The sequence below is a fragment of the Ambystoma mexicanum genome, chromosome 14 (genome assembly GCF_040938575.1).
Source record: "Ambystoma mexicanum isolate Mex_15411 chromosome 14, UKY_AmexF1_1, whole genome shotgun sequence".
Lineage (NCBI taxonomy): Eukaryota > Metazoa > Chordata > Amphibia > Caudata > Ambystomatidae > Ambystoma > Ambystoma mexicanum.
The window spans coordinates 562,585,014-562,605,449 of NC_090940.1; the positions used below are offsets into that span (position 1 = coordinate 562,585,014).

At 47.0% G+C, this 20,436-nt stretch overlaps 1 protein-coding gene across 1 annotated transcript in view; it reads right to left on the bottom strand.

Moving 5' to 3' along the window:
• Positions 1-20,436, bottom strand: part of RIN3 (Ras and Rab interactor 3) — a 693,813-nt gene that overhangs the window by 19,276 nt on the left and 654,101 nt on the right. The window contains exons 7-8 of the mRNA XM_069637919.1: positions 12,152-12,460; positions 8,826-8,957 (exon numbers count right to left, since the gene is read on the bottom strand). Of these exons, the coding sequence (XP_069494020.1) occupies positions 8,826-8,957; positions 12,152-12,460 (441 nt within the window). The remainder of the gene's footprint in view (positions 1-8,825; positions 8,958-12,151; positions 12,461-20,436) is intronic.

Here is a 20,436-nt window from a genome sequence, read left to right on the forward strand (position 1 = left end):
TTTAAGCCAATAAAGCCGGGGGGGTTTAAGGCCATACCAGCAAGCCAGTCCCGTTTCATTCTAGAAGGACTGCCATCAGTTAGCCCGAGTTTACACTGAGGCGAAGGGCTGTTTTCAGCACGTACAGTCTTCAGATGTATTGGGGCAGGCTGGCCTGGGGAGAAAGTGAACAACTGGCACCCCACACTGGGTCAGCTGCTATAGGGTGCAATGGTCTTTGTATATGAGCAAAGGTGGGGGAGCCCCTCTACTGAGAATGAACATGGCCAAATATCCTGTTCTGTGGGTAGGTTCCCCATCAGGACGGTATACGACTCAATGCGGCTAGCTCACTGCGACTTTTCACGTCACTGACAAGGCTCAACAAGGCCGACACACGTGTCTGGGGTTGCCGATACGCTTGTTCGGAGGAGTATTGCCTAGCATTTCAATACTGGACTTTCCTTGTAGGTGTGGCCAGACTGATCTGAAAAAATGTATATTTTTCTTCTGTGATGGGCACAATGAGCTAAAACATGATTCTCCAGCAAGGCGTCTTGCATGGAGTCAAATGCCATGAATATTCCCAGTCATCAGGCTAGGAATCCTCAGTAGAAATGAAAGCAATTTAGTTTAAGCTAAAACTGCTCGTCTCCTCAATAGCCTATCAGTGTCCTTTGGGTCATACTACCCCCAGCCAATGACACTGACTATTAAGCTCCACCCCTGGTAGCAATCTTCTGATTTTACTACATTTCTAGTGTTGGGAGTCCTTGTACTTCCCGCATCGAAAAATAATTCATTTTTTGAAGTGATCTACCATCCATTATCATCGACTGTCGCTACCGACAGCGCAGACCAGCTGCCATCGAAGATCTTGATCTCATGGTGCCACAGGCCCAGGCCTTGCTTGGAAAACCGTGGTGACTGCCACAAAGGAAAGCCTCTTCAGGTCCTGTGAAAGCTGTAGCCTTACAAATATGTTAGAGGATTGGCACCCCAAATGCCTTTAATGTCTTCATCCTGACGGCAATGACAGCTGTTCAATCTGTCAATCCTTTTTGTCGAAGACGTGGAAGGACCATCATCGGAGATTGGTGGCATCGATCAAGGAGGGGGAAGGCCTCACACATGGCCTCCGGGCATAGTCATGCCTCTTCCAGGGCCAGCAGGTCCACGGAGCGTACTCCCTCTAAGAGGTCGATGTCCTTTGAGGATGCTTCCTTGGCAAAGATCAAAAAATGAAGTCAAAATCTCACGCTCCATCACCTTCTCGTCAATGGTCTCCGTGGCTGCTGGACTCAGTTCAGAGAGGGGCTGGTCTGTGTTTCTAACTCAGTTGACATTAGCCTACTTGCAGGTGGACTTCCTCTATCCACGAGTAAAATAGCTGGCCCCATTGTTCAAACCCAGATTGAAGAGCAAGTCGTCAAAGGAGCCGTCACTTGTTCTGACATCTTCGCCATTGAGACAAGCCTCGTGGACGTCATCATCCATCAAGACCATTGACTTGCACCTCGTCAATGACGCTCATCTGCGAAAGTGTGTGAAAACAAGTCTTCCATCAACAGCTGCTATAGAAGATTTGTCAACAACCATCAACTTTACCTCTGCAATGGTCACCACGCCCAGGGTCATTAACTCCTTGGTCTACGTCGGCGACCCCGACAATGATCCTGTTGACAACGGCTCCTATTGCTGCTGCACAGGCCTCAGTAGTCCCCTTTTTCGGAAATGGTTCTGATTCGGAGAGGGAGCAGCCTTCAGCTGTGGACTATCTGCCCAGACCCACCAAGGCTGCACCACTCATTACTCTCGCTCCTGAGGGATCCAACAAAAGATCCCAACCTTCTACAACAGTTCTGCGGAAGAACTGCAAAGGGGAACCTGACCCCATTCTGCCTATACGCATTCACACTCTTTTAGCCTTTCCAGGGGCTCAGGCCAGATCCTGCGGGCACCTGCTCCTGCACCGCAAGAAATGTCCTTGGACATACTCACCACCTTACGCACACTGGTGGCTGAGATTCAGCAGCAACTACCCACTGCTCCTGACCTGCTCCAGTGCAAAGTCCTCCAAGGCCTCCTCTGCATCAGCAGACGCTGCCTCATAAGGCCTTGGTTACCCCTCAGCCAGAGCCAGGGGGTTTGCACCCTCTAATTTAGGAGCCAGTTCAGACGGATACTGGCGCGGGCACCAAATCCTTCAGTACTCACATGGATAAGTTCAATAACTAGGTTCCCACAAATGGGGAACCTCTGGACATTGATGTGCCCACCAGGGCCTCTGCCCCAGAAGAGATTGGTTCTTTCCACCCGCTCATCTCGAAGGCTGCCAAACTCTTCAACCGGGTGCCAGAAAAGAAAAAGGAGGGTTTCCTTTTTGAACAGCGGGATTCCTCCAACAAGACTATTGTCTCAGTGCCCTTGTTGGATGATATATGTGAGGATGGCCTGGTGGTCATAAAGGCTCCTAATACCACACCTGCTAAGCATGACCAGTTGCAGTAGAAGTACCGTGTTCCAGACTCACCCCCTAGGTGCCTCAGGTCCCAGCCTTAGTCAGACTCCGTGGTACTGGCCACCACCAGGAAGAGGTCCTCCAACCCTTCTTCATATTTATGGTTCCGCCGGACCAGAAGGGCAAGAGGTTGATGCTGCAGGAAAGTGCATCACCACCACAGCAGCTTCCATAACCAAGGCCACCAACACCCTTGCTATCCTGTCAAAGTATGACAGGCAGCTGTCGTACAATCTGGGGCCCATCTTCGACTTCCTCCCCAATGACCAGGAGGCTGAAGCATTGGCCCTGTTCCAGGAGGAGGGGGGGTGGCTTCCGACCACCTCATCACCGTTGCTCTCGACATAGCGATCTCCGGCTTCCACCAGATGGGGGAAAGATATGGATCTCTGGCGTCAAGGTTGGCTCAAAGCCACACATTTCCACATAGATGTGCAGACCAAGGCCATCGACATGCCGCTCGATGAGGACAACCTGTTTGGTAACGCGTTCAATGGCACCCTCCAGGCCATTAAGACTGACTCTGAGACTGCACGCTCTCTGGCAACCCTGCAGCAGAGGACAACGTCCTTTTGTTCCTCTTAGGGAAGAGTCGCCAGATGCTCCAAGGGTTATACCGCTCCCCGGCCCCCCCATCGTCCGCCCTCCCACTCCACCAGGAGGTTTATAAGGGGCGCTCTCAAGCCTATGGCAGTTTCACCCAGCATTGCTGTCGCTCCCCATCCAGGACGTAGACGCCGAAGCAGGCCTGACTGACCCAGGACCAGCACCCCCACTCTACACTTCAGTGGGAGGCTGACTGTCAGAGGCTATCTAACATTATCAGTGGTGAAAGATCTCGACAGACAAGTGGGTGCACGCTTTAGAATTTCAGGACAGGTGTCCCTGCATTCCTCCTGTCGCAAAACGAGAGCTAGACATGGCGCAGCTGTACGGGAGGTTCAAGCCATGCTATGCAAAGGGGCAATTGAACCGATCCCTCAGTTTCTCCGCAGTATACTCCAGATACTTTCTGATAAAGAAAAAGTGAGGAGGGTGGCAACCATTACTAGACTTGGGACGCCTCAAGTTTTCAAATCTCAAAAGTTCAGGATGGTCATGTTGGAGCATGTGCTCCACCAGCTGGAGGAAGGGAATTTTCTGGCAACTCTGGACTCCCGTTCATGGCAAACACTGGCTGTTCCTGTGTTTTGTCATCCAGGGATTGGCTTATCCGGTCCCACGCACTGGCTACCCAGCACACTGCAGAGACCATTCAGCTTCTGACTTCGCAAGGATTCTCAATGAACCATCGGAAGTCCTGCATAGTGCCATCTCGGAAAGCACCGTTCCTGGGTGTCCGTCTCAGTTTCGTGTCTGGCGACTCCATCGGAAGAGAGGGTGAAGGCCATCCTGGGGAAGGTCCAGCGGCTGTCTACGGTGTCCGTTGCAACTGTCCGGTCCATCAAGTCCCTAGTGGGGTTGAGGTCTTCATGCATCATCTGGTCCCCTTTTGCAGGCTACAGATGACACCCCTTCAAGGATTTCTGGATGCCAGGAGGTAGAGAGTCACTGGCACATGGACCAATAAGATCGCCCTCAATCAGGCATTCCGCCAAGTCCTGCAATGGTGGTTAGTTCGAAACAGACACAGGAATTATATTCACTTATGGGAATAATGGCTAATCACTCTTGTTGATCCCACCACTATAAGAGGCAGAAATGCCTCAGATGCGAGGTGGGAATATGGAAATGAAGTGGTCATGAGTTGGATGGGTGTTGCAGATGAGAGCTGGGGATAATGAAGGCTGCTGGCGGGAGGTCACCAGGGGAAATAAGAGGTGACAAAGGAGAAGAGTTGCAAGTGAAAGAGGGGCAGGGCGGAGGTAATGTCAGGAGAGACGAGGCTGAAGAGTTTGAAGCAGATGGCGAGGAAGACGGGAGTAGGTGTAGAAGTATCTAAGGGGTTGAGAAGAAGCTATAGGAGGAGGAGGAGAAGACGGAGCAAGAGAAAGGTAGTCGTTAGGGAGGAGGTTGGAAGAAATAAACAGAGGAGGGATCTGACCTCACAAATGAGGAGCAGAGGAGTGGCTAGGAGGTTAAAGGGAACAAAGAGGAGAATGGGAAATAGCGACCCAGGAAGAGCATTTAAAGGGGAGTGTGGAAGGGAACCCTTCTGAAGGGTAGATTAGAGGATTAAAGCACATAAACCATGAGACAAAGAGGACTAACTTAATGAGGGATGGTGGTACGAGCACATGGTGTAACATCAGTGAGGTGCAGGAGAAGTCAGAGGAAGGATCTAGTATAAAGTAATGGAGTAGAGAAATTGGAGAGGTTTGAGGCAGTGTATGTCGACTCATCGAGGAGGCAGAATAGGGTCACCAACCCAATCCCCGAGTCACCCAATTTACCAGCCTCCTAGTGGAAACATCAGGGCTTAGATGGGCGTTGCCAAGTCCTACCACCTGTCACTACCTTGGCCCATCGTATATAGGTGCACATCATGCCCGAGATGCAGGTGGAAACTGATTCACCAGAACCCCAACTTCCACAGTAGAAGATGCAGATCTGTCATCTATAGAGGAAAGAAAGCAGGGACTCAAACCCCTAAAACTGACTGACTGACCGTAAATTCATAACTCCTCCCTGGAAGGGTCTCTGGGGTGAGAAGTTCAGCAAAGTCTTGGCTGGAAAAGCCCCTTTCCATTAGACACATAGGAAACCCAGAAATGTGGGGGATGCTTAAAACACATTCAAAGAGTTATTTAGAGTGCAGCTAGAGAAACACTATCCTACAGAATCTTAGGCAAGGTGATTCCCAAAATACTCTGGCTTGGCGAGAAACACCTTAAAATGGTCATCGAAGTGGCAAAGAATTTAAATAAACTGTTTTGTACTGTGTTGGTCATGTTTGGATCCTTCTCGGCTTCGTGACGCAAGGCAATTTAAAAATGCCTGGAAATTGACTTGTGGCAGGAATGTCAAGGATTGAGATTTCCAATTCATAAGGAAAGACCGCTCAGGCCCAGGTTGATTCAGATAGGCGGTATCTCAGATGATCAGAGCGAGAACAGGCATAGCATGCGAGACCGAGCCGTGCAGGCTCTCTCTCATAGTTAAACAGTACACCAAGGGAAACCGTAATACAGGCTTCCATAACATCCAGAAAGGGTACAAAAAGTGATGCATTCCCGCTTCTGTTACAGGCTATAATTAATGGATCTATGCATTTTATTTCCAAGAATGTCTAAATATCATATATACAGTTTGCATGGTGGGTTGGGGCTGCTGCGACTACATGATGGGACACTACTTACCCCCTCAGGCCAAAGGATTCCAGTCCTTCCCTGATCAGAAGCCTCACCATGCAATGTTGGGTCAGCATGAGCTGTAAAAGCTCTAACGTGGACCCCTGGCCTTCAGCAACAGCCTCTGAATGTGGCTCTGCTGGTTTCACCCGAATAGAACTTCCAAGGGGTAGAAACATTGTTGGTCCATCACTTGGCCATGGCCAGTTATCACTCTGGACCCCTCGTTTCCCCCAACCCTATGTGCACAAAGATTGAAATTACTGTTGGATGAGGATTGCACATGTTACAGGCGCCAAATTGCGTTAATCTCAGCCACAAGGATGCAGACTAAATTAGCTGGCCCGTCACAAACCAAAACATGCAGGGGGTGTGCCCATCTACCTTCATGGACCCAAAGCACATGAGTAGTCCCCTTCAAGAGAATCCAGGCAAAGTGATGCCACGTTGCCACTCCCAAATTTCTGCTGGGTCTCCTGTTTTCAATGTCTGAATCCTTTTGCCCTGGAGAGTCAAGACCTGCAATGGAATCATGATGGCGTTGTGCATCTTCCTTATGCATAACACGGGCGATTAATTTGGATTAATGACCACCGTGGCTATATAGTTTAACAACCTTCCAGCCAATCAGGGGCCTCTGAACTGAGACTAAATCGAAAGAGAAAGAAGGAGAAAGAGACCCACACTCCCCCCCCCCCCCCGCACCTTAGGTTTAAAAAAACAAACACCCCCGGGGATGGAGCTGAAGCGGCAGGTGTCGAGTGTGGTAAGCTGCTGTGACAATATGCTGAGTGGGGAATGATTTACCCCGGCCTAAAGTCTACTAGGGGCTCGCAGCTGGCGCGCGCTGAGGGAACGGCCTAATACTGGTACTCTGGGTAAGTAACTGCGCGAGTCGGCACTTTTAGAAGTCATATACACAAACACAATCGCTTAAGAGTATGTAGCATAAGGACACTCCACTGAATTATACACATGACCTGCACACTCCACATCGGCATCTGGTCTGCAATGCACGCTTCGCGCAAGTGCAAACTTGCATGCCGTTTGAACCGTCACTTCAAAGTAATTGACAACTGCGCGTGCCCAACACGTCACAACACTATACAGCAGAACTGTACACTTCACAGAACTATAAACACATACGTTGTGCACAGCCCACACCATTATAGCCGCAGGACAGGCTCCACGATACAGTTTAGAGTACTAGACGCCTGCATGCCATCTGTCCATTCCTCAACTCTATAAACACATGCTCTGCAATGCACAGCAGTGTACACCTGCCCACTCTCTGATCTTTAAGCAAAACAGTCAACTGCACATGCATACGCAAGCCTTAGTTGCATGCACTTGGCACTGCACACTTTTTAAACTTTGCAGTCTAATGTGTTCTGAACTTTACAAACGGAAACACATGCATGCGCCGTATACTGCACGGTTCACTACACATACAAGGGTGTGCTCGTGCCCAGCCGTCTTTCATTCCAACGTCCGTTGGTGCATTTAAAAGGCATCTGTTAATTATTCACTTATCCTTGTGCTGTACGTGTACTCGGTTTGCACTACTTAAAACTCACCCTAAGATTCTGTCATATTCTGAGTTTTCCCATTATTCTTATACTACAGCTTCACGTTATTGTGTCATTGTGACGCACAGCTCGCCATCATATGCCGTTGTTATTTAGTTTAACATTTTACAAAGTGTTGTACATGTGTTCACAAGCCTGTGCAGGTCACTGTGAAATGCAGTTACAATGTTTTCTTCTTTAATTTGTGATCTGTATACCTAATCGTACTTGCTCAGTTTACTGCCGAAACATCCTGGGGCCAAACGGTACCCGCGCCAAACCGGCTGTGGCCAACATGGCACACCAAAACGGGGCCTGCGAAGAAATGGCCGCCACCCGAAATGTCACACGCTGAAACAGTCACGCCTAAACGCCCTGCTCCGCCTTCCCCTACCTCGACTTTGCATATTGGGACCTTCGTGTTAACCGGCATGCTGCATTCACCTTTAAGAAAACATCCCCCAACAGACCTCAAACCAGACTACAGCCAGTCACAGCATTCAAAATATACTCCAGTGACCGTTCATTTCATCTGTGCGCAGCCTGCTGTGGCAAGTTCGAATCCTGGCAGCGTCAACTCAGCCTTTCACCCTACCAAGGTCGAGAAATTGAGTACCACACTGTGGGATAATGTCTTCTGTTATTTCAGCGCTCTGAGAACTATGGGTGTGAAGCTCTATATAAGAAATACATCATTATTAGTATGGCTTCAAGGCCCAATTGAACCAATCTAAGTAAGGACCATTTACTTTCATCCTCCTCTAGCCAATTAATATGATCTGGTTTCAGAGGCTGATCTCCTTTGCAAGATGTTGACTCTAAACCTGCTCCTCTGTTCGTTCTATGCACTTCCGTAACATACATGAGAAATGCTCATTGAAGTCTAAATATTACAATGAAACATCTCTGTGGGGGGGGTCACTTCACTTTGTAGTCTTGTCGCGCAACTCACACTTCATTTTCTATGTCAAACATTTATCCTTAAGTATATTCACACTATACATCTCTACATAGAATGTCTAACTAGCCGGATGTGACAAGGTCATCAGTTTGCAAGATCCTATGCAACCAATATGTGCATGGTCAGAGCGCCAGTAAATTAGCGGTCAAGCCATGCTTTGATCCGGGCCCTTCTTTCCAGTTGCCCGACTAATGTGACGCAGGCTAGGGTTGTCACATGGCCAATCTCTCCAATGGTTCAGGTTGTAATCGCCAATGTGACGTATGGCCAGAGCAGGACAAAGATTGATATGTGTTGGATATTTCTTCTCTATGAAAGTTAGTGAGTTAAAGACTGGGTAAGTCTCTCGTAACCAGGACTAATGTCTGGCAGAGATAGTGAGCTAAAGACTCTGGGTAAGGCTCTCGCAATCCAGGACTAATGTCTGGCAGAGAGACTCCCAGGACCCCCCCTGTTATTTGCATGTCAGCAATGGTCTAGTCCTAGTCGAAGGCTGCCAGACCTACCTTCACCCAGCTGCAGAGCGGGGTCCATGAGCTCCATCATGTACTCCACGTCAAGGAGTAGCTCTGTCACGTTGCTACGCGCCAGCACGTACATGAGCACCGGCAGGAAGTCATCCGCTCCGTGTGACTTTCCTGAAAACAAAGACATAGTTAGTCAAGGTGATCACAGTCATGCTAAACATTATAAATGAGGGGTCTGCAGTCTTTGGATTTCCAGATGTTTGGGACTGCAAATACCATGAGCCTGGCAGGTATCCCAAAAGGAGCATCAAACAGCACAGCATTCCCATCATGGTGGAGATTTAGGAAAGAAAACTACAGAAAATGGTGACTGAGCGGTAAAAGGGATGCGCACAGAGGGGAATGTGTAAGGCCCACTCACGTGCACAGGTTTTCGGGAAGGGCAAGGACATATACGAAGGCAGGCCTCAATGCATTGGAAAGTGGGGAGTGTGGAAAGACCATGCAGAGAAAGAACAGGAAAATGCAGGGGCGCCACCCCCTGACCCACCATAAGAGACAGACCACTAATATAAACGAGCTTGCACCAGCGGTAGGGACGTCTCATGCACCGCCACCTTGGCCAAGAGGGAGAAGTCAACCAATAAGGTGCAGGCTGGGTGATATACGCTAGCAAACAGAGGGGGTCAAGGGCCAGTGGGGTGAGGAATTTGAATGACAGCTGGTACACAATTGCCAACATTTGGAGTGCAAAAGGGTGGTGTGGAAGAGAGGACTAGGAAAGAGGAAGGAGAAATCGGAAAGTGGCGAGAGAAAATGCAAGAGTGCACGAGAGGGAGAAAGGCAAGTGAGAGGTCTCGAGAACAGAAAAACAGTGCACAGCTATAAAGAAGGGGGAGAGACCAGGGCGCCTTCCCCAAGAGACAACACTGAAGGGGAGCAGACGATCGGGATCATGGATAGGGCAAAGAGGCCCAGCGGCAGCATCGTAGACGGGGTAGGGCCCGAGTGGGCAAGGCTCACCCACAATCTGTAAATGCCCACTCAGCAGCATATTGTGGGCATTTACAGGTGTTAATGTCACTGCGGTGGACCAAACTACATTAGCTTCAGGCCCCCACTTGTGAGACCATCCTGGCTACGCCTCTGGCTAGCAGCAGAGGACAGGGTCCGGGAGCTGGACAGTCAGGGCTGATCAATGGGGGTGGAAATTCGGTGATTGGGGTACCACAGTTTTGGGGGTGAATGGACAAAGAAACGCAAGGACGAGAGAAGTACAGAAGGAAGGAAAAAAGGACAGAGGACATGGCCACACGTGCTGCTGTTAATCTTAGAAGGAGGACTAGCGGAATGAGTCAGTCTATGAAAGAAGAGAGAGAAGATGAAAGGGCAAGGCAAAAGACGGCATGATGGTCCGAAGGCAGGTCATGTTGACGACCACACGATTATGGGTATGGACGTAGGGGGATGTGGGGGGTTGGAGTAGAAGGGAAACGGGTTTTTAAAAATATGGGCAAAAAGGAGGTGTGCTAGGAAGAAAATGGAGCTGCAGTGGTTAGGGTACTAATTGTGTTGGAAATTGGGGGATAGTTACGTGATGTGTTAAGAGAAGGGGTGAGGATTGAAGAAAGTCAAAACAACGAGGAGAGGGATTGTGTCAATAATTGGAAGAAAGTGTTCCAGAAGGATGGGGAGATGAAAATATAAAGGGTGAGATGGGGGTTCTACTTAAGTGCAAACTGCCAGAAGAAGTGGAATGGAGGATAGCACTGGGGGCAATGCCCTGGTCTTGGAAGCAAGATCACGCATATCAACAGAGGTTCGAATCCCGATCCGCGCTTAGAAACCGAACTCTGGTATGGTATTAGGCGCTTTATAAAAAAACAATTGCATTAAATAAACATCTGCCCAAGTTGCAAAATGTATGGGTTTTATATAGGGCGCACATAGTTAAGAAAGAGCACTGTATAGCAAGATGGCGACAGTAAAACTATTCATACATGAACATACAGAGAGGTCAGTAACAGACACTGCATCGAAGGGCTTAAGTGATGACCACAGGCTCCTGTGATAGGCCTGCCTTAGCCGCTGTGGAGGCTCACCAGCTCACAGGCTTGACAACAAGACCTTAGCAGCTGAAGTTGTAATCTTTTATGCCATTTCATTAGGGGACAAGGAGTAAAGAGGGGTCAGAAGAGAGCAAGTTGGCCCCGCAGGCTCACTGTTCCCCTAATACTGATGAGTGGGCCCGCGTCTTCTTGATTTCCAACACTTATTAAGACTGGTTTCCAGAAAGGACCATGGCTTGAATCAAGTACATAGACATGACGTGGAGGGCGATGTGGATATTGGGGAGCCTGCATGGTTTTGTTCAGGGGAATGTTGGGGGCAGAGGGGCATTCAGACGATGACGTGGGAGAAATGGGAACAGATGTACCACTGCAGAACAGGCATAGCAATTGGGTTACTCTTCTTGCCCATGGGACCAGTGTTTAATAAAGCCTCCTGTATGTGACTGGTATGTAAATTCCGAGACGTACACTGGAGGAGCAAGGAAAAATACTCTTTGGTGTGATGCCAAGGACAGGTGAACATACGTAGCAGGTTATACTCTTATCAATCTCCTTCAACATGGCCCCTCATCCAACTCAGTTCACTCCTCACTGTATTTTTCTACGACTGTACCCTCTCCACATTAGTCAATCCCATCCGATACCCAAACCCAAAATACGACCACACTGAATGACTTCTAATCTCGTCTAAATTTGGCATTCCCTCCACGAAACTTCTCCACTTCTTGGCAAAGTGGCCGAAACAACGTTCATCGACTTCACCCAAGTACTCTCTGCTGCCTTGAAGCACCACTATTCTGCTAGCTCCTTTGTCACTTCTCGCCAATTTCCCCAATCCTGGACTTCAACAATTGAGGTCTCGCACGCAACTTACTCCACTGGCTGATGCCTTGTGCCCCAGCTCTACTTGCATCCAATTTATACCCACTCCTCTTCGTGTCACATGGCCAAGTCATGCTTTTACACTATCACTCTCACCCCCGCATGCTACCCGGGACCCACCAGTCCTTCGTTTTCTCCCTCTATTACTCACCTTAGACTCAGACGGGAAGTGCTTAGCCCTGTACTCGCTACATTACAACACAAAGTATGATTGATTGCTATGTTCCTCGGTTGCTAATATTCGAGACCCCTTTCAAAATTCTACTGGTGCCTTCAGGAATACCAAGCACGCTCTTTAGCATATGCCTAAGAGTTGTTTCAGAGGTTGAATATGATTGTGCTTCGAAAGAGCAGGCAAACAAAATGTTGCCAACACATTGAAAGACAAATGATTGAAGATGACGGCACTACCTGGATTTCCAGACGACATGGAGTCGTAGATGAGCTTACAGGACTTCAACAGGAAGGTGATCTTCTTCTCAGGCGAGTAGGCTTTATGCATGGTGGCAAACCTGTGGAGTATCTTCTCCATCACCACCACTTCGGGCACACTGGTAGTCACTCCCAGCTCGGTGGTGGTCGTGCCCTGTATGACCATCTGGTTCTCCTTCAGGAGACGCAACGTGCCGTCGTTGGTGTGGATGGTGCACAGGTGGGAGTCGATGGCTTCTTTCAAGGGTTTCAGGACGCATTTGCAGAGCGCGGCCTCAGCGATAACCTCTGCAAACAGGAATATATTTTTTAAAAAGTCATGCAAAAAACATGGAGCTATTCCCCAAAGATGCAAATTCTCTATACTGCTGGCATTATAGAGCACCATGGGTAAGAAGGACGGACTATGGATCAACCTTTGATGCTTGACAGCGGATGAGACTGCCCAAGTGACTCAATTCCTGCTGTCTCATGGTAGACGGACTGCATGATCTGCATCTTAAACCTGGCTTGCTCAGTACTTGTGTGCCCATTTGACTGCCCCAGTTTTCTTTAGTTACCACAAATATCTGTTTGCATCAGTTCTTTTGGGAGACTATTCAATCCCTCTTCCACCCTCTCCAAATGAAACCCATTTCCCAAATGTACTGCTACACTCCTTTGCACTGCAACTGCCATCACCCATAGCCAGCATAGCCCTGATGAAGGATCATGGATGTCGTAGTCCAAACAATCTGCAGACCTACCCCCCCTACCCCTCCCAAGCTCGGGAAAAAGCATTGTGCTGAAAAATGCAGTCTCCTGCACTACATTTAATTCCTTCAGAAATTCAAACATCTTTATTATATCAATGTCCTCTCTCTTTTCACCACTATAGCTATGGTCACATTTGTCCACCTGTTCTCATGGGGGCCTGTGGTCTAACGCAGCCACCATTCTTGAAGCTCTTCTCTGGAGGTTGTGAAACAGCCTTATCTTTATTTTCATGTATTATTTGTATAGCGCCAAGAAAGAAGGCCAGAGGCATCAGGGTGCTCAGAAACATAAATAAAATGAAATAGGAAAACAAAAAATAGAAACCCGAGAGCAAGACTGCCTATCCACGCTAGACCAAACTACCCAACAAGGCCAATGCTAAATAACTAATTAGCTCAAAAGATATGTCTTCAGAGCTTTCTGGATCGGTTGCTCCCAAAAGTGGATATAATACAGCTGTAAAGGAGGGATATTTAATCAGATTACATTGCTTTCTTTTATTGTTCACATTTCTATAGACCCAACAGCTGATGTATCCCGGCTCAAATCTTCATTAGACGTCAGTGTGAGATAAGTTGGATCTCTATTAGGAGTGAGTGCGAGATAAGTTGGATCTTCATTAGGAGTGAGTGTGAGATAAGTTGGTTCTTCATTCGGAGTGAGTACATGATAAGTTAGATCTTCATTAGGAGTGAGTGTGAGATAAGTTGGACCTTCATTAGGAGTGAGTGTGAGATAAGTTGGATCTTCATTAGAAGTGAGTGTGAGATAAGTTGGATCTTCATTAGGCGCAAGTGTGAGAGAAGTTGGATCTTCATTAGGAGGGAGTGTGAGATAAGTTGGATCTTCATTAGGAGTGAGTGTGAGATAAGTTGGATCTTCATTAGAAGTGAGTGTGAGAGAAGTTAGAGCAGTAGAGCAGAACTGGGCTGATATTTAAATGCAGGAATGCACTTCCAACACAGCATAACAGGTCATGGCAACATTGCACCAACTTGTGAGACTTAAGCAATGGAACCTGTGTATTGGACCCAAGTTGTAGGTTTCTCACAAAGCAGTAGAACATTAATCAACATCTTCGGCTGCTGCGGGAAGGTGTTTGGTTTCCTGCTCAGTACTTTCACAAGCTAGCAGGTTTGAACCCATAGGCAGCAATCTCTGCCTAAATTTGGTAGGCCAGTGACCGTCCTTCAGGGATGCAAATCTTGCCAGATATTGCTCAAACTGATTAAATGTATGAATTACAAATTGCATCCAATTCCGTTTTTTGTGCAGCTCTTGGTGTTAACTGCCTATGTGTCAACGAGCCTACACTATATAGGCCACCTTTTGCTTTTGAGGTTGGCGATTGAAACACATGTGTTCCCCAACCGTCTTAAATTCTGCACAAACAAAGCCAGGCAGGGATATTTTTAATGCAAAGTTGCAGGCCAACACATCATTGAGGATGGCGCATGTGAAGGCTGTAGACTTGTTAGACCAGCTGCATAGCCAGAGTGACGCAGACCTTAGGGCATAGACTGAACTAAATGGGTGGCCAATTTATGAATTGCAAAGATGTCCAACCCATTTAGGACCCCCAGAACTCCTGTAAAAGAAATGTCTTCTTGGCGTTGAATTTGCAGAAGAATGCCCAGAGCTTGGGTCCATACTGACCTATACTCTTCGCATTAGCTTTGTGCGTTTTGAGGATCGCCAGGATTGGTCGTCTCCCAAAATATTTCATAGTGCCTAAAATGCTTTTTTTATCTGGGCCATGTTGACTGTTTTTTTAATGAATATGGTGCAAGCCAGTCATTGTCAGATTATTTCCCTGGGGTATGCATATCTTGTGACATTTCCTAACGGTTCACCCTCATAACTTCTATGCAGATAGAATTGTGAATGATAGCAAGTGCCACATTTAGTTAGAATCGTCAATATTAGCCTGCGTCGCATCCAGCCAGAAAGGTGAATGATAGCAAGTGCCACATTTAGTTAGAATCGTCAATATTAGCCTGCGCCAAACCCATACAGAATTGTAAATGTTAGCAAATGTGACACTTAGATAGAATTGTGAATGTCAGCAAGTGCCATATTTAGTTATTATTGTGAGCATTAACCTGTGTCGCATCTAGACAGAATTGTGAATAGCAGCAATTGCCACATTTAGTTAGAATGAACATTAGCTTGCGTCGCACACAGTCTACAGGACTCTCAAATCTCGGTATAGCCTCCACCTTTGTCTATCGGATGGTGAAACGCAATGTATTATGAAAATCTAGGCCTCTGTCCCACTTTGCAGGACTCAAGTTTAGGTGTAACCTAAATCTTTGTCTACGATATGGTGAAAAATAATGTATTGTGAAACTTGGGCCTCTCCACGACTTTGCATGACACTCGAATCTAGGTGCGGCCTACATCTATGTCTGTTATATGGTGGAATGTAGTGTATTGTGAGAGCTGAACCTCTCCCGCACCATACAGGATTCTCAAATCTAGGCATTCAGCCATACTGCAAAGATTTAGCTGCGAGACATACAACCCACTAACCGAAAAGCTCACATTTCTGTATACTTACCTCACAAAAAACTCACAACCACCTCTCACAGAGCAAGCTGCACGCACTTCACCACACTGCAAAAACAAACACATAAGCTGCACCAACAGCATACGAGGACTGACATTGATCCAATATACGCACCAAAGCTCAGCGCACAGTGTAAACTGAACTGAAGCTTCCAACAGAACACCACCTCTCACTATCCTACGCCCTCTTCTCATTAACCCACCCGCCTTCTCGTTTGCAGATCCGCCTGAGTGCCTGGGAACCAAATTCCGTTGGTTGACGGTGTGCGGTACAAATACCTTTAACATTTAACATAACTTAACCTACTCAGATAACTAAAATAAAAATACTAAATGAGCCTGAGCACCTTTTTCTAATGCCCATTGAACTTGTTGGGCAAAAAGAGCCCAGTTAAAACCCAGCCCTACTTATAACTTCTATTGGCCTGCTCAAGTCCTTCCACTATGTTAACTAGTATTCCACAGGGGCCTAGGCAGAATAGTAAACATTTGGGTGCTAAGCAATACAAAGCTTGTATTGTTTATTTGTTTGGGCATTGGGCTATTACCCCGCAGGCATACTTTCTCAGTTTATCTCTACATAGGCAGATTAATACAGTAGGATATTTTTCAGTGCTGAGGCACGTGCTACATGCGTTTAGTTTTCGTTTAATTCTCATAGCGGCAAGGTGGTGTTAACAGTGTCCAAATATGCCACGAGTTCTAGTTTTGACGCATAGTGCTGATGATGGAGAAGCTGTACGCTTAATCTACAGTACTCTGGGAGACGGGCCACGTGGAAGTTTAAATAGTTTGTACTGTTTTTGAGTTAATTTAATAAAGATTACTTAATTTGCAATGTCAAGGAGATGCAGCCAACACATCAGTATTGGACAACTAAGTGGAAGCCACATCAGTGGGTTGGGGTACATGTGCATTTATAAAATTATACTTTCCCACAGTACCAAACTCATTTTAATCAGTATCCGTACATTGTACAACTCTTTAAACCATTTACATATTCAAATGAGAATTTCGTTCTTCCAGCCGGGTGGATGTTTTATTGATTTCAGACACAGTTGTTTTAAACATCTCCGGTGTTAGGTTGAGGGAGTTTGATGATTTTAAGTGGGGTTTTCTAACCTGCCTCAGACCATTATTTTGGTATCCTCTTGACAAGTTGTATTGTTGTGCGAAACACGTGCCAAATTCCACCGGCAGATAATTGTTTTGGTTAACACCATAAAGCTGCTTTGAAATATGTACTCAACAAAATAAGATTTTAACTGATCTATTTATAGGAAGGACCTGGAAGTTTGGTATTAGAGGTTTTTCTGTAATCCAATGGAATACAGACTGTTTTTCCTTGATGGTTATGAGGTTCCTCTTTTGGGAAGTCTTGACAAGCTGAGGTGTAGGTGACCAAGTGCTTTAAGATACGTTTCCCCTACACACAATGGCGGAAGTCGTGCTGTATAATAACCAGTTACAATGTATGCCTAAGGCTCAGTTCAATGTATGCAGCACAACTGACTCAGTCCTCCCTCTCTCTCTCTGCCTGCAGTATTCCTTTGAAGTACGCTTGTGAGGTCCAACCTGCTTTAGATACAGCTGTATAGAGTGCCAGGGTGGGAGATTATTTCAGTGAACTTGCTAGGAGATGACTCCATCTCTTCCTCGCTCTCTCACCTTGGCTGGCTACCTTTCCACTTACAGCTAAAATTTTACTTTCTCTGCCTTGTCTTCAAATCCCTCCATGGTCTTGCTCCTCTTTATCTCTCCTCCCTTCTCTCCTACTCCCCCTCCCGTTCCCTTTGTTCAGCTGACCATTTCCTTCTCACTGTACCTCCACCCCCCTGCGCCTCCTCCCGTTTCCGCTCCTTCCAACTCCTTGCACCTCTGCACTGGAACTCGCTCCCTCTCACAATCCGCTCTACCACATCCTTCACCTCATTTCACACTTCCCTTAAATCCCTCCTCCATTCTCCTCCTTGAAAACTCCCCCCCACTTTCCCTTCATCCGATTCCTCTCTCCCCTCTCCTACTCCTCTCTCTCCCTTCCACTTTCCCTCGTCCAATCCATCTCCCACCCCCACACCTATTCCCACTCCCGCCTTCAGTTAATTGCTTTTTGCACTGTTTTGTTGAATGATTCAAGATGTAAATTTTTGCTCCCAATGTTATTTGTTGTTGTTATTTTGTATTATGTTGTTCCATTGTACAGCGCCTTGGTGTAAAGCGCTCTATAAATAAAATCAGGAAAGGGGCGAATACATGATGTTCAGAAGAACCAGAATCGAACCTATGAGGGCAGTTTCAAACACTTTAAAGAAAAAATGTAATTCATCAGTAAGTGCTCGCATAATTGGCTCAAATTGTGCTGCAGCGTACCCTTGAAATTTGGAGGCTCTTTTTCAGTTAGGTGTTACCACACTGGTCAGACCCCAGACAGAAAAATCCAGGCATGCCAACCCTTCTTTCTAAAGTAACAGAGCACAGAGTGGACTGTGTGCAAAGTGCATGCAATGGAGGCAAATGGGGAAGAGAATGGTGAGCTATGCCTGCACGGACACATTCTCAAATTCTGACTACTTGTAGGAAGAGAGTATAAACTCGAACCATCTCACACCGTGCTCAGCTTGGCTTTGGCCAACGCAAAAATGCATTGTACATGGAGGTTTACACATCTGGTTGCCATTTTGGAACCCCCCCCCATGTCAGATGAACCCCATTTGCAGGATTTACTTCCGTACCCGACATGTGATGGGAATACGGCGTGATTTGCGTTTTCAGACTTCGTGTCAAATCCCCTATAAGAGTACACTTTGGTCTGACCTGTCTTGCGTGCTTTTTATGTAATGTTACATTTCCCTTCTACTTTAATTTGGAACTTCCCCCAAATCAAACGTGTATGGTTCTGTCCTCTTCAATGTACTTCAGTGATCGCGGGGAACTACTTTATGAACCATCCAAATGTCAGGATATAGAGTTGTGTGTACCATTTATGTTATATTTCTAGCCAATCACCATTTTGGAAATTCATAACAATCTTACTGTAAAGACTGGCAGGGGTATCTGTACTTCTGCCGCCTATATGGTTGGGACAGAGGCACAGCACCCTAGCTCAGGTTCTCTATATGGTAGCGTGCACAAACAACCAAGCTCTCAGGAGCTGATGCAGGCTGGTTCTTAAGTACAGTGAGTCCTCAAGCCCCCACACTATGTTAGGTGATAACACAGCTTCTTTATATAAAATAAGGTTCAGATTTACACACACAAATAATAATACACTTTGTACTCTGCAGTTCTATTTCAATATTGGAAAATAGATAGATATATCCTCTATATATATTGCCCCCATTTTCTACCACACAAGACTTGGATTCATTAATAAAGCACCAACTGCTGACAGTTTTTTAAAAAACATGTGAATTGCTAAGCAAGGGGTAACTGCATAGATCAAGGAAAAAAGGTAGGTTAATTTCAGAACATAGGCAGCATACTTTCGTTAGACTTAAATAGTGATACTGTGTGCGGATCCACTCCCCTCTCTTCACCCCAACCTGGGCAACCTATAAAGGAAAAGTTAAGGTGTACTTTAACTGGTCTATTACAGCCCAGTCCAAATATGTTCAGTAATGCTCTGCTTTTCTTTTGATAGGTTCCCCAGCCCAAAGTACCAGAGATGCCACAGGAGAACAGGATCCATGACAAATCTGGGACCCCTTCATTCCTGAGGCTGGAAGATGCTCTTCCTTGTCACAATACCTTTGGTGCCTGGGCAGGCGAAGTGGTGGAGTTTCTTGGCTTTACTCGATGGTACCCCTGAAGGATGGACCCCCTTTGCTAGAAGGAGTCGCACAGATGCCGAGGTAGAGAAAAGAGGAACCGGACAGTGCCCAAAGGCAGCACTTTCGGTCTTCTCATTGGTCTAAGTTGGCTGGTCGTTACTCTGGCGGTGGATGTCCCACGACGTTGAAACTTGCTGTGGACTCCAAAAAGGATTGGCTGAAGATGAGACGAATTAATACAATTAATACTTTTATCTAAGTAAGCAGGGTACGCCCTGACAGTAAAGTGTTATCACAAAAGAGGGCTAGCACACCTGACAGAAATGCAATGAAGACGATAAGACCCCTGGGGATCTGGGATGCCTTTCAGTGGTGACGGGTGTAGTGGCATAAGTAGGTGTCGGGTTTCAGGATTTTGACATTTGGTTCTTCGGTGCTGCAGCCGCAGCACAGACCTCTAGATGGCTTCTGGCAACATGGACTAGACCACTGGACTGGACTACTGAGCCTCACCAAGACAGGACCCTCGGGACATCTTTGGATTTTGGTGGCGAGAAGCCCACCGCCGGACCTTCTGCACACAGCAAACTGGGATCTTCTTCGGCAGGAAAAAGTTGTCAGTCATCGTGGGATGTTGCTTGAAAGATTCTTTGTTCAGGTGGAACTTTCGCAGCTCCAGGTATCAAGCAGCACTATGCCAGTGAACTCCTTCTGGCCGGCACACCACAATCTGGCTTCCAGTGGTCACGAAGACTCCTCCGCACCCTGGGGTACACAACTGGACTTCTTCAGCTCAAGATGTCCAACCACATCTCTTCTGGACTCACAATGACCCCTTCTCCGGACGTCAGGCACACAGGACTGGCTTGCATGGTACTTCTGATGAAGAGTAGCAGGTGCACAATAGTCCCTCGTAGCTCGGGATGAGGTCTCCTAAACAGTCCTCTCTTGAATCAGTACTTGGAAGAACACAGCAGCTTTCGGATTACTTGAAGAAATGCAGCAGCAGACCTCTCCTTTAGCTGTGCTGCAGCGAACAGCATCTTCTTGCTTCAGCATCTGAACAAATTGGTGAGTGAGAGGTCCCTAGTTATACACATTTGTTCCCCATTCACTCAGGTTGAGCTCGGTTCAAGCAGCCAATCGTTCACAAGTGCATTCATGGAGGCA